Source organism: Dermacentor silvarum, chromosome 5, assembly GCF_013339745.2.
Source record: "Dermacentor silvarum isolate Dsil-2018 chromosome 5, BIME_Dsil_1.4, whole genome shotgun sequence".
Lineage (NCBI taxonomy): Eukaryota > Metazoa > Arthropoda > Arachnida > Ixodida > Ixodidae > Dermacentor > Dermacentor silvarum.
The window spans coordinates 171,808,844-171,823,805 of NC_051158.1; the positions used below are offsets into that span (position 1 = coordinate 171,808,844).

General features: G+C 44.7%; 1 protein-coding gene across 1 annotated transcript; it reads right to left on the bottom strand.

Moving 5' to 3' along the window:
* Window positions 1–12,905: 12,905 nt before the first annotated feature.
* LOC119453910 (uncharacterized) lies at window positions 12,906–13,910 on the bottom strand. The gene is made up of 3 exons (XM_037715952.2): window positions 13,804–13,910; window positions 13,436–13,743; window positions 12,906–13,371 (listed from the first exon to the last, which is right to left on the bottom strand). The coding sequence occupies exons 2-3, from the start codon at window positions 13,720–13,722 to the stop codon at window positions 12,999–13,001; spliced, it is 660 nt and encodes a 219-aa protein (XP_037571880.1). The 5' UTR covers window positions 13,723–13,743; window positions 13,804–13,910; the 3' UTR covers window positions 12,906–12,998.
* Window positions 13,911–14,962: the final 1,052 nt, after the last annotated feature.

Below are 14,962 nucleotides of genomic sequence, written 5' to 3' on the forward strand. Positions count from 1 at the left end.
AAATAATAAGCTCCACTTGGTTAAGCCACAGTTAGGTTTCTGGCCCTGTACAACTAAAACACGACGAAGTGATGTCCTATTCTGCCGCCTCAGAATAGGACACACATATGGTACTCACAATTTTCTGTTGACTGGTAACGAGCCTCCAACCTGTGGTCGATGTGGTGAGAGGCTGACCGTCCTCCATGTCCTCTTGAAGTGCCGGGAAGCCGAAAGAGAGAGAAGGAAACATTTTCCTCTTCCATGCCGCTACCATATCCCTCTCCATCCCAGTATGTTTCTTGGCAAAGAACCGCTTTTTAATACCAAAGCAGTCCTAGGTATTTTGAATGACGTGGTACTACATGTGATTAGCCCTAGATATTCGTAGCATATCCTCCCGCCAGAGGATGCTGTTGCGATAGTGCCTCCAGGCCTTTATGTTCACGGGCTCTGTTGAGGCAATAGTGCTTCATGCCAATTTTCGCATCGGACATACTTTGCAAATAATAACATTTATTTGCAACGCATATTTCATGCTCATAGCACACACCATCAGTCATTTCCATAATCTTATTACCTGTAGATTTTATGCACTTTATAGCGACTATTTTTAGGCCCCCTTACAGCCACGTCATATCCACCACTCGTAATTCATCGCTTCAATTCAAACTCATTAACACTGGCCTGGCGCTCTTTGGCCATTATAGGCCCTTGCGCCATTAAACCCCATATATCATCATCATCGGTGGTGTTGTACCCATTGTACTGGTGTCTCTCCGAGATACAGCCGGCTCATGCTTCGACGAGTGCTTTGCCTTTGATGATACCCGATTGAGGCTGACTTAGCTGGTGAAATCTGCGTGCCGACTTCCTCGAAGTACTCTGAAGTCGCATTCAGAGTTCTCTGCAAGATTCCACGAAGACGTGGACCGCGGTGCGAAGGACCGCTGATGCACAGTGAAATGTCATCAGCATAAATTGCTATGCATATTGGAAAGTCACGTTCCTGAGGCAATCGGCTTGGAAGTCCAGCAAGTACGCTCTTGAAGAGAAGCGGCGTCAAGACGCTGCCTTGCAGTACACCTCACTTAACAGGGCGAGATTCACTTGTTGCTCCTCCAACACACAGTTTCATGTTGTAGTCGGAGAGAAAGTTATGAACGAAATGAAGCAGTTGACCAGAAATTCCCGCATTCATAAGGGAGATAATATTCAGCTGATGGGAAACGGAATCAAAACCTTCTTTTATGTCCAGGAATAGCACATATGCAGAGTGCTTGTTTTCTCGAGCAGACTGTAGAGATGATACGTGGTCTGCTATGCTATCGAGGGCTGAACGGTGACGACGAAAGCCGCTTATGACATCAGAAAAGAAATTCAGCCCTTGTAGCCTGCCATCCAGACGAAGCAGTACCATTCGTTCCATCAGCTTCACAACATTAGAAGTTAGCGATATTAGCCAGTAAGGCTTTTGGTGTTTTGCAGGGCAGCCGGGCTTTAAGAGTGGTATCACCACAGATGATTTCCAGTCATTGGGAATCAGCGACATTCGCCACACTTCGATATAAGCGTCCAAATTATTTTGATGAAAGGCCTCATCGATCTTGCGTAGCACCTGGTACGTAACACCGTCTGCACTAGGGGCAGTGCGACGTTTAGAGAGGCTGACCGCGTGGCGCAGCTCCTCGAGAGTAAAGTCTGATTCATCCATCTGGCAGGCTGGACCATAGCAGAAAGTTATGGTCTGACTGGGCAAAGGATAAAGGTCAATGTTTGCGTTGTTACAACACCATGACCCCCCCCCCCCCGTCTTTCTGTCTAAGTTAAACGTAAATGGATGTGTTCTATCCAGTGATAATTGGGAAGTTATGGCGCAGCTTCTTAGAGTTACATGATTCAACCACGCGTTTTTGGGAAATACTACTGTATCACACATTAGGAGTATTCCATTCCCAAAAGAAACATACGCGCACCAAAAATATTCGGAGACCATAAAAGAACACTCGGATTTCCAACTTAAAATTCGCAAATTGCTATATGTGATGAAGACAGTAATATCTTCGAAGGAGACGATGCCCGAGGTTCAACAGAAACGTTATTAATGATACCTTTGGCACGAAAGAAAGCGTAGTTCAGAATCAAACAGACTCAGCAGGAACACAGAAGATTGAGAGATCAACCTTCAGCATAGAAAATTTTTCCTGTAAGAAAGCAGAAAATGTTCTAATAACACGGCCGTAGAACCCGATGAAATCTCAGAGCACCTAATCAAAAAGTCGTAGTTTCGCCAGAAAGGCGAAGCATCGATTGTGATAACAAATAAGTAGACTGCTCTACGAATTAAGGTTATTAGTTTTATAGGCAGTATGAAGTTAAAACGTTCGCTTACTACTAAATTAACAAGCACTGTTTCGCGCGCGCACTGGTAAGCATGAACACATCTCCCTCTTCTTCTTCTTCCTGGCGTTTTACGTGCCAAAACCAGTTCTGATTATGAGGCACGACATCTCCCTCTATGACCGCGGAAACTCGCTGTCCAAACGCTGGTGTGAGGAAGCGCGGTGGCAGCAGTGAGCGAATTGACTTTAGGGCTGTAGCCTTGTTTATATGAATGCGACAGAAGCGCGTCGTATTATTTTTCGAGCGTATCACACTTCATGTAAACGCTGTAATTCGCTAGGGAGGCGTATCGCATGCAATGCGACAAACGAGGTGGTGTCAGATTAAAGATGCGCATTTAAAGATAGTATGTAAACAGAATGGCATCCAATTGGAAATTATGGGAAGGTATTCCCTGCGGTACTGCCGTTGCGCGGCTGCGGTACTGCAGGACCGGAGAGCAGCCAAAACAAAAATGGCGTCTGAAAATGCCGGTTGCGCTGGAATTGCCCGCGAAGAAACACCTTCTCGTGTTTCTTTCACCAGCGAGGAAACGGCAGCCTTTCTTGCTATAGTCAGTGAAATGAGTATCAGTGAGCTGTTAGACTCCAGGCATCAGCGCAACCAAGCGCATTTCCAGAAAATCGAAGCGGAGATGAGCAATCTTCGATACCGCTGGTCATGGCAGCAACTAAGGACGCATTGGAAGAATGTAAAGGACGGTACAACAAGGTATGTTCCGGCCATTCCTTTTTCTCACTTCTTCAGGTTCAAAAATTTGCTTCTCTCCCCATGTACTCTTTCACCAGGAGCTGCACGAGCAAAACTGAAGTGGGGCATCGCAATCCACTTGGCAGTGGTTCGCGGAAAGGCAAGCGCTGCTCTCGCACCGGCGAATGAGTCGAGCACTATCGTACGGGGTTGACAGCGTGGACACCGAGGCGCACGAATGGAGCATAACAGGTGAGAGCATTAGTGGGAACGCACTAAGAATGTGTGCCTTGAGATGAGTAGTGTTTCGTACAATACTCATGTAGTCGGTACATTCCTCGTTTGCGTTACCCAATTCTCCTCGCACGGGCGTGGAACGTCGGACAGTCTTTCTTCACGACAGACAGCGTCGGACAGGTGCTCTACCTTCAAAATAACGTCACTGATTTTCCAAGGGTAGCTATAAGAGCCTTAGTAAAGAACGGGCCTGCTCCCCTGGAGCAGTATCTTCGCTTTTCGTATGGTACTCTCCATGCATGACATTTCAGAACATTTGAACTCAAAGGGGACCATCAAAAATGTTTTTAAAAGTGACGGAGAGCAGCATACGAAAAGCCGGGCATGAGCGAAGATACTGCTCCAGAGGAGCAGGCCCGGTCTCTACTATGGCTCGTACTGCTACCACGGGAAAATCAGTGACGTTAGTTCAAATTGGTAGAGCGCCGTAAGAGGCGATAAAGGGATAATCCGGCATGACCAACTCAACACGAGCGCCGCAGGTACGACAAAGTCTGTCCGACGTATCGCGCCCGCGCAAATGAGGTAACGCAAACGAGGAATCTACCCGTCTATCGCTGCATTTTTAGGGGCGAAGCTCCTTAGGGTCGAGCCGTGTCCCCCGTCGCGCCGTTGTAGCCATGCTAGTACTCGCCGCTCCCGCTAGAGGCGCAGCTGTGCTCTCGTTTGATTTGAATGGCGCCCACTAGATGGCGCGGCGGCGCTCGCTGCACTAGGGTGCCTCGATGCCCAGCGCCGCTTTCAGGGTGGGGACACCCACGCTTTTCGACGCCATCTTGCTGCTTTCCAATACAAAGGCGCTGGGCGTGTGGTGGCTGCAGATTAACCATTGGGCAGAAAGAAAGGGCGGCGGGCATGCTAAGGGCGATACCGACGCGATTTAAATCCAGATTTTCTGCTTTCCCAGTCAAAAAATCCGACAGGCTGTCGGCTATATGTTATTTTGGCCTGTCGGCCTGTAAGCCTGTCGGTTCGTCAGCCTGTCGGTGTCAGTGTCGGCCTGTCGGCATCCGCCTGTCGGAACATTCTATTCCGACAGGCCGCAATTGCGGCAGTATTTTTTGGCAATCACTTTCAGCGATAGTTTCACATTCGCCAGAGTTCACGGCTCGGCCCACGAAAGCTCTTGCATTTCCCCGACGCTTGTGCGCAGGCATGCAGTGCCGATTCTCGCGAAAGTGAACCTACCTCCAAATGTGATTTTCCGAGAATACGATCCCCAGTGGCGTCATCAAGCATGGTTGATTATGCTGTCCGACAGCTCCTAAATAGAAAATACACCTTTGATTGATGGTTTCAAAGTTTTATTGCACCGCAATTCACACGCAGCCATCATATACATGCAAACAAAAATACCGTATTTACTGTACATAGGTCCTTATCCTCGAAATTAATGAAGCTACCCAATCTATGTCACCAACGAATTTCCACCTATATTCATGAATAAAGCTAGCAAAAGTACCGAGGCAATGGCATTCCTCCGCCACGCCTGGGTTCAAGCAGCCCATGGGCGCCTGCTTTACTAGTACATTATTTGTATACCTGTAGTAAATATACAAAACAAAGTAGAAAGCAAAACTAGTATTAAGAAATCTAATAAAGTATGTTTGGGGACCACCATTGGAGACAAGCAAAGAATCAACATGGGTTAAGAATGTGCGAGGGGGCCTACCAGCGGAGATTCAGACTGGTTTTAAAAGATGCTGCATATACAGCACACTCGACGGCAATAAAGACATCGTCATTTGGGGTGCCGAGGATGCCTGTGCAGCATCCATCAAGGACGACTTCTCTGGCAAGTACGAAGAGGATCCAGCTTGCAGCATTGACTCGCCTCCCTTTTCAAAAGCTAAAAAGGCCAAGTAGACCAAATTCAGCGCCATCATCAGGGCAGCATATGAGGCTTCTCTGGAGCTACCAAAAAACGCGAGCATCAAGAAGTGGCCGCTCTTGGTATTTATGAAGAATATACCATGGTGGGGGTCGTGGCACATCGAGAGCATATGAATTCAACAGAACTAGGAAGGGTCCTGCTGTAAAAGGTGGATGCCCTTGAGTGGGCAGTACAGCAGGGAAGAAACAGTTTTGCTGCTTAACATACAGAAGAGGGACAATTTGTTTCAGCAATTCCAAAGAACATAAGCACGGAACACAACCAAAGCAGAAGAAAAGCACGATCAAAGACCTTACAAAACTAACATGGAAGAAATCCCGACATATACTGCACGGACGTGCTTAGAGTGGCAACAAATTCACAATACTAGCCACAATAGTCCACAGTGATAACTGGCTCCATTCGGACCCCTTTGGCCTGCACAGAGGAGGCAGCAGCCATAGCACTGGCCTTTCAAGATGCAGATGCAGAAGAACAATCTCTATTGGTCCAGACGTACTCCCAGGCAGCAGTCAATTCATATATAACGGGCACCATTCCACACAAAATCCAGAGCATGCTAGGCACCACCCTAGAATGGCACCACGCAATAATGCAGTGCCTGGCACACTCTGGGATCAAGGGAAATGAGAAGGCCGACCAAACTGCTCGAGGATCCCTACGAGGAACCCGATCCACCAGCACGACATCCTCGAAGACCAAAGAGACAAAAATACAGCCACCTACACCCAGACCATACAGGGAAACAGGTCAGGGACTGGCACTGCTTACAAACACACATTATCAACCTATAATTATGTCCACTGCAGGATGAAGGCCTCTCCCTGCGATCTCAATTATCCCTGTCTTGCGCCAGCCGATTCCAACTTGCGCCTGAAAATTTTCTAACTTCATCACCCCACATAGTTTTCTGCCGTCCTCGACTGCGCTTCCCTTTCTTGGTATCTATTTTGTAACTAATGATCCACCGGTTATCCATCCTACGCATTACATGGCCTGCCCAGCTCCATTTTACCCTCTTAATGTCAACAAGAATATCGGCTATCGCCATTTGCTCTCTGATCCACATTCTCTTCCCGTCTCTTAAAGATAGACCTAATATTTTTCGTTCCATCGCTATTTGTGTGGTCCTCCACACACATCCATACATTCAAATACTTCGCAAGATTCATACACCCTGCACTCTGCCACTTCCCTTTGTGTAGGGAGCGGCCAAGTCTCGTCCACGTAATGTGGATATGTAAGCAACGACTTACGACTTACAAATTCTAAATTCACCCCCTAACGGCGCAAATTCCAAATAACAGGCAGCGGGACGTTTGGCTTGCTAGCGAAAATCTAGCCAGAGAGCTCTTCTCGGTCAAGCCCAGCGATCCGCAGAGACCAATGGAGCTCTAAACTGAGGCACCCACCCACCACCCAAGACCCTTAAGAGAAATAATTTAAGTTTACACTACTGCTGCTAAAAAATATATTGGTCGACTTTATTCAAACTAAAATTTTCTAAATTTCTCAACTAATTCAATATATAGTGGTCGACCTATAGTCATGTTGGACCTATTTTTTAGTAAATACGGTAAGCACTAACTCCACAAAGAAAGGTAGAAGTGCTAAGCTGGTAAGGTCAATATACAAGGTCTGTCCCAGAAATTTGAGCAGTTCATGTCACTACACTCTCTGCGGCGCTTTTGCTGGCTCACTGCACAAACTTTTGGGACAAGCCCCGTAGCTATCAGTACCAGCAGCACTACCTTCTTTGCGCGTCAGCGAGTTTCTGCGTCAAGTGCGTGCGCACTTCTTTCAATCTTTTTTTTTCCCGTCTTCCGGCGTGACACTGTTGCCCATGAAGATCCGGAGAAGGCCTGTGCAAGAAAAGCAATCACTAGTATAAAAGTAATGAAAGCATCTAAACAATTATTTCCTGCATGCACACTGCAAGTTCCCAACAATATACCCACGGTTCAATGAAATATTTTTGCAAAGCTGCATTTTTAATAACCAAACTGCAGGTTACTTTTTGCATGTTCACTCACATGCCTCAAATTCTTTCTACAGTTTTAACATGAAATATTTCAGTAGCAGATGATCGCAACACAGTGCTTTAGCAATAGCTTCGCTTTTACTCTGGCTATTTGCATGTGCCATCTATACATGAGTAGATCAGTTAATGCACACAGCTAGCACCCATCAGAACCAGTAAGAATAAAAGCTAATGATAGATTAAAGCATTCTGATCAGCACTGGGGCTCTCAACTGTTAACACTTAGGCTTGATCGTTTATCATCTTCCAGAAAGTAAGTGAAGCGAAATTGCACAGTAGTAGTGCTCCTACAAATCCGCATTCTCCTTTGCTGATGTAATTTCTCTGCACTTACCGTTGTTAAGGAATTCTCAGGCACACTGGATAGTGCTGCTATGCTTGCGCTCACAGTACATCAAGACAGCATAAAATTGTAATTTCTTCATAATGAAACATACCACAACTCTATGTAGAATAATGGCAGACATGTTTTTAAATGTCTCCTTTATATTAATTTTAGTTGATACGAGCCACTAGTTTGGACGTTCTCTGTAGCAACATTACATTTAATTGTAAAAAGCCCACTACTCTGAGGAGTTATCATTAAGGATGACACATCAATACAGGTTAAGTGCACTGTTTTGTCGAGCGTAGCAGCACCTTCAGTGGTTGCTATAAAGTAGTGCTACTACATTTGAAAAATTATTTTCATTGGAACAGTACGTTCATATAGTTTTCAAGGATGACAACTTTTGTGGTGTCACGGCTGGTCTGGCCTCAGTCGTTCCCTTGGATCGCGACTTATTGGACAAAGTCCCGGTCACGCTTCTGTTCTTAAGCTCATCTGGCATCCAATACATTGTGGACGCCATACGGCAGAACATAGACGTAGACCGCAACAATGTCCCCCAAGCAGCCTTTTCTATCCATTGCCCGGATCCAGCATACACCTGCAATATATAACAACACATACATAGCTTGTAGCTAACAGGTTTTATACTGGACAATATACACTATGCATTTTCTGAACTCTATTGTTTTCTGGCATTCTGGCACATTTATTAGTTGTAGTGGGCTGACCTGCATGAGCAGAACTAAATTATACAGTAAAAATTTAACAAATCTTTTAGACACTCCAACATTAAAATCTCCCAAGCATAAATAGCAATCGCTAAATTTGTTAAATTGACAATAATCTGCAAGAATATTCACTGCTATCTATACTCGATGAACTCACTAACATCTACCTTGACATTGGGTAGCCGAATTTCAAATACATGTGTTGTCTGCAGGACCACTCTTTTTTCTCAGGTTGATCTGTGCGGTCACTAGATGCAATATAGAAATGTGCACAAGCATTGCGTTCCAAGGACTGCATGATTACATAATTATGCCATCAACATTACTGTACACAAACAAAAAAGACCTTCACACAAGTGACATGGCTGAATAAACGTACACTCGCCAACTAAAGAACACACCTAGCACGCCTGCCTGGTAAGGAATTTTGTAGATGACGCCGGGGTATTTTTCTTTTTCGAGGCAGTCTTTGACTCGGGCGAGTTGTTTAGCTTGCTTGAAGGGACGTGGCAGATTTGTACATCATAATCTTTGAAAATTCTTGACATTGACTCGCTCACGCCTCGTGCATAGGGGAGAGCCGCCCGTTTCCTTGCTCTCATCGGCCTGACAGGGGGTTCAGCGACACGCTTTTCTTCTGTCTTTATAAACTGGCCGTGGTAGCCATTACTGACCAAATCCTACGTCACTCTCTTCAACTTGGCTCTGCGTATGTCAGTAGTCGAGCACAATCGGAATGCAAGGGTGAACAGTGTAGAGGCAACAGATCGTTTGTGTCCAACGGGATGGGCCGAATCAAAGTGCAGATAATTCCCTGTGTGGTAGGCTTCCGATAAACGCTTGTTGAAAGGCCGGATGCAGTACGCATGACATCAACATCAAGGAAAGCCAGGCGACCATTAACTTGTTCAACGGTGAATTCTATTGTGCTTTGGAAAGAGTTCAGGTGCTGCAGAAACGGTGCGACGTCTTCGCGGCGGATAATGGAAAAACAATCGTCGACATACCGCAGGAACAATTTTGGAGCAGGCTGGAACGTCGTGAGGGCTTTATCTTCGAGGGCTTTCCAAGGCACAATAGAATTCTCTGATGAAAAAGAAGTAAATGATCGCCTGGCTTTACTTGACGTTGAAGTCATTCGTGCTGCATCCGGCCTTTCAACAAGCGTTTATCGGAAGCCTACCCACACAGGGAAATATCTGCACTTTGATTCGGCCCATCCCGTTGGACATAAACTATCTGTTGCCTCTAGACTGTTCACCCGTGCATTCCGATTGTGCTCGACTACTGACGCACGCCGTTGAAGAGAGTAAAGGCCGTTTCACATGGCGCGATTTTCACACAGTGACACAGCGAATTCCGTCGCTCAGCGACCGCCGCGACGTCGCGGGCTCTCCGCGACGGGATTCCAACATGTTGGAATTTCCGTCGCTGAGTCGCGGCGATCGGCGCGATGTGGGCGGAGCAACGTGACGTAACAGCAAGCGCCGTCGAAATAAACGCTTTCCTGTTTTACCGCGCTGAAAGAGAAACGTGACGTAACAGCAAGCGCCGTCGAAATAGGCCCTTTCCTGTTTTACCACGCGCTTGAAGCTCAGCGGAGCAATGTCGCGCGCAAGTTTCAACGATGTTTTAATCGATCAAGTCGCGATGCGTCCCCTTTTGTGGAACGCCGCGCTTAATGACTATAAGAAGACCACAAACAGGTCAGCGTTATGGGAAGAAGTGCTGGCAGCTATGAGGACCATCGACCCTAATGGTATGTGTTCGGCCTTTTCATTTCTTCCCATGTAAATAAATGGACTCCTACCATATACAGGAACTTAGAAATTGGTTTTCTCAGCAACGACTGCACTGAAATTGATGAGATTTGTTGCATTTTATAAAGAAAGTTTAAATCTAGTGACTGTGGTAAGCGGAGTGTTTATTTAGGGGGTCAATTTTCTTAGAAAAATTTTTGAAGATAGCAAAACTTTTGGAAAACAGAACTATACGTTTACAACGTGGCATTGAAAAATGATATCACAGTTACCTCTAAAACCTCTAAAATATACTACTAATTTGTAGGATTTTGTAAAAGCCCTGCAGAGATTGTAACAATTACTTCACGCAAGCTGTTTCACAAACTTCACGCAAGCTTCCAGTTAGTTGCTTAACAAAAACGCCAATGCATTTCTCCGCAAATTTCGGGAATTATCTCGAAACTAGTGTCATCCGGATAATTATTTCCAAGTGGAGCCGCCTTGCGAACTCCACGGCTACAATTTATAAATTGCAATATGGGCCATCAAATAATTAGTTAAAAACTTAATTAGTGATTTATTGTTGATTGGTCAATTACGCATTGCAATTTTTTGTGCAAGTAATATCCGCCTCTTCGAGTAGACCAGCTCATTAACTTGAATTGGGCTATCTGCCTCAGGCAACCTTAAATAAATTTTACAGTGTTCGCTGAAACACCCTGTATATCAAATTTGTCCGCTATACATATGGTCAGTGCCAGCTACTTCTTTTACGTGATCTTCGCTTCCCGATGATTATGATTTCTGTACTATGGCACATAACCACAACGAGGGATCGGCCACGAAGAAATGAAGAAATACAAGCCAATATAAGCCTGCTCAGCATGCCAAGTTTAGGCAAACTATTTCAATTGTGTGTGAGGTGTCGCAGAATGCAAGGTGTTGATATTTCAAGGTTCCATTTTAAAATTCCCCAGCTATTTTTGGACCACCCACTGAAGGAAGCGACCCGGTTCCAGGAACATTGAAATGCGATCATGAATCAGCTGATGGCATTTTTTTAGAGATTGCGCTACTTATTAGGTGACACACTTATACAGAGAAGAAATTTCTGCACGTAATTTATGCTTTTACATTTCGTTATATTGCTTCGAATTTTTTTCAGTGACCATGGATGAAGTACAAAGTCGTTGGAAAAACCTGAAAGACACATTTCGACGCAAATTGAAAGACCTTAAAGATGAGCACAGGAGTGGCTCAGGTGCCGCAAAGAAAAGCAAATCCAGCAACTGGCCACACATGGAAAGGCTGAGGTTCATGACAGATTTGTTTGAACCACGCCGGTAAGAGCAACTGCATGTTTAAAGGTACGAGTGCTCATTAATAAGCTACATGTATATTACGCAGGAGCAACAGCAATGTTTCACTCGAAGAAATCCATTCTCAAAATGAAAGCGCCGTAGCAGAAGAAATGGCGGTCATCCCTGAGGAACATTGTGAAACAGAGATTTTTGAAGATATGTTTACGTCGCCTGGATCCTCCCCTAAAACAGCTCCATGCACAAGCAAGGACTCATCTGTGACCTCGAGTGAGGCGACAGAGCGACGAGCAAGAAAGCAACGAAAAACAAGGAAGGAAATCGAGGAAATCGATCTTCGAATCGAAGCCATAAGGGGCGCCCTCACAGCAAGTCATTCAATGGACGATGTAACTCATTTTGTGCTATCACTTGTACCAGCTATGAAACAAACACCTAATCACATGCAGCAGCACCTGCGGCTAGAGCTGCAACACATTGTAGCATGCTATAGCGTCGGCAATTATCCTAGTCTGCTAATTAGAAATTTGGAATAGTACAGGTGTAGAAAATTTAACTACAAAAAAGGCAAGAGTGCAATAGTTCCCGGCTGATCACGTTTGTTTACTCCAGTGTGGAGACCAGCACAACATATATTAGCTGTTAATTAACTGTGAAGTATTTTTTATTGTTCATGGTCACTGTGTCAAATTGTTTTTGACACTTGTTTGTAGGTTGGCATCCTATGAAAGAGGAAAAAAAAGATGAGCAATAATTTTTTTTTCATTTTTCAATTGGTGTAGCTTTGTATTGGAACACATATATGTGCTTCATTGTTCTATGCTTGTTATTTGCATGTAGTTCACGTTTGATATACATTTCTACATACTCGCACACTTGTCTTTTCTTTACTTGTTGTATTTTTTTGTGTGTATATCTGCTCCACTTGTTCTCTTATATTTGTTCTACTTTTTACCTCTATGTTAATGGCATATCGCTTTAATTTGCTACCGTATGGTAATTACTCTCCCCACCTAACCTTGACCGGAGGTCCCTATACAGTCTGACTATTGGACATCCTTTTGTATTAAATATCTACGAAAACTTGTTACCCCAATGAAGCAATAAATTTTTTTTAAATACTCTGTGTCAGTTTGCAGTCCAGTGGCAATACAACAAACCAAGGTAAATGAAGCTTTTAAACGAGAATGAAGTGGTTCATGTTTTGCCTGTTAACTGACAATATCACAAAGGGAAGAGGGGGGGGGGCATAACATGAAAATAATGATATACAGTAATAAAAAATGAATGAACCAAAAAGTTAAACATGGAAGTCAAATAAAAGATACAACCGATGTGCACTGTTCCATTCGAAAGCTAAGTGCGACATAATACGCCGCATTATTCCTGCAAACAAGTGGAGTACACAAAGTACAAAATTCACCTTTTGTGCTCGTATTTCAATAACACAGAAATGTCTGTTTTCATTTATATATTTATTGACTTATGCGAAGTGTCACTGTGCCACACGTCAAACAAGAAGCGGCTAGCAGACAGCACATCCAGCAAAACCTGGTGGCTGCTTGTTTTGTCTCTCACGGCCGCAGACCAGCAGATGCCCGTTGCCAAGGCACAGAACCCTCCCTACTCACAAAGTATGAGCAGAAAAGGTGTCTTGTTTCCGCTGCCGTCCTTGTATAATTGTGCCCAGTGGAAGGTTGCAGACTGAACATTGCTGAGGTGCCACTGTCCTGGGTGGTGCGCCACTGGCCACTGGTGATGTTGCCATATGCATCTTCACTGTCGACATAGTTCGCCGTCATGTAGATCACGTCATCACGCAAGAAGTTGTGCAGGACACAACACGCCATGACAACATAGTCTGCATTTTGTGGTTGCAGATTGATGGCACGTCGAAAGATCCTGAATCGGGAGGCCATCACTCCAAAAGCATTTTCAACGCACCTCCTGCAAATTGAAGTAAAAAAAATAATTGAACATACGCAAGGGCAAATTTTGTGCTTTTAGTTACCTGGCTCTGCTTAGACGGTAATTAAAGATGCGCTTGCTTTCATCCTGGCCCCTCCCAGAATATGGCCGCAGAAAATCTGGACGAAGTTGAAATGCTTCGTCCCCGACGAAGACGTGAGGAGCAACAATGTTTGTGCCAGGCAGCTGCTTCGGAGATGGAAGGCCGAGCAAACCCTTTTCTAGAGATTTTCCAAAGCAAGAAGCAGACAATGTGCCACCATCACTTTGACGTCCATAAGCCCCAACATCAACACATATGAATTTCAAATTGCTGTCAACAGCGGCCATGAGCACGATGGAGTATGTTCCCTGTAAGAAAATGAAACCATAAGCACATGTTATGCAAATGTGACTTACCGCATTAATTACCTTGTAGTTGTAATACAAGCTGCCTGAATGAGGAGGGGCTTGTATCTGAACATGCTTGCCGTCGACAGCTCCAATACAGTGAGGGAAATTCCATTTTTCCTCGAATCCTTGCGATACCTCCTGCCAGGCTTCCGTTGTCGGTACCTTCACACATACAAAAGAAGTTGTTCTTAGGCTGTGGAAAAAAAATTGTTCGATAGAAGTGTGACCGAAGCAAGCTAGTCCAGGCACACAGGTACTTCTGAAAACTAGCTGCCGGAGTCGAAGTTTGTAACCATTACAGTAATAAACCGCCTCCATGTACAGTGGCTCAATGCGTACCTTTAGGTACAAAGGTTGCAGTGTTCTCCACAGCAGCCTGCACACGTGATGCACAATGGTCGCCACTGTTGAGATGCCAACCCTGAAGCTAATAGCAACATCTTGCATGTACATGCCAGATGCGAGGTACCTGAAGAACAAGGTATGAAAGATTGATAACAAAGAACACGGTTTAAAGGAAAAATTAAAGGAAGCTTATATTCTGTTCAGCAATACAGGAGAACAAGGAAAACATCGCAGCATAATAAGACACCTTGACGAGCAGTGCAAAAAGAACGGACAAATCACAAGTAAACAGGACGGGCACACTGTCCGCTCTGTCAGGTCTGAAGAGCGTCTGTCCTTCTCACACAGACACATGCACCCACAGTCCGTCCCCTCTCGTCGTCAAAACTCCACCCCAGCTCCAAAATGTAAACACAACAGGAGCGACGCCCTGCTCTTCGTCAATCACCGAGGGCAGAGGTTGCCTCCATGGAGGTAGTGCCGTCTCGATGCAAGAATAAAAAAATACAGCACAAGGTTTAATGAAGGTTTGAACAACATTACGTGTTCTGCATTGTTTTTCTATTTTGAACAGACAGCAATAATGAATGTAAAGTTAATAGTATTTCCATTGCATTGGGTGTCCCAGCTATCATGCAGCGCGATTTAAAGAAAGAGGAACGGCGTTACGCGAAGAAAGCCTAGTGCGTATTGTTTCCAGTGCACTGAAGTAGCTGGCAGTAATTTTTTCGTTACTGAAATTTAATTAGCTAATTGTAATTATATATATATATATATATATATATATAACTTGAGAAGTACTGTCCTAATTATCAAAGTGTCAATGAGAAAA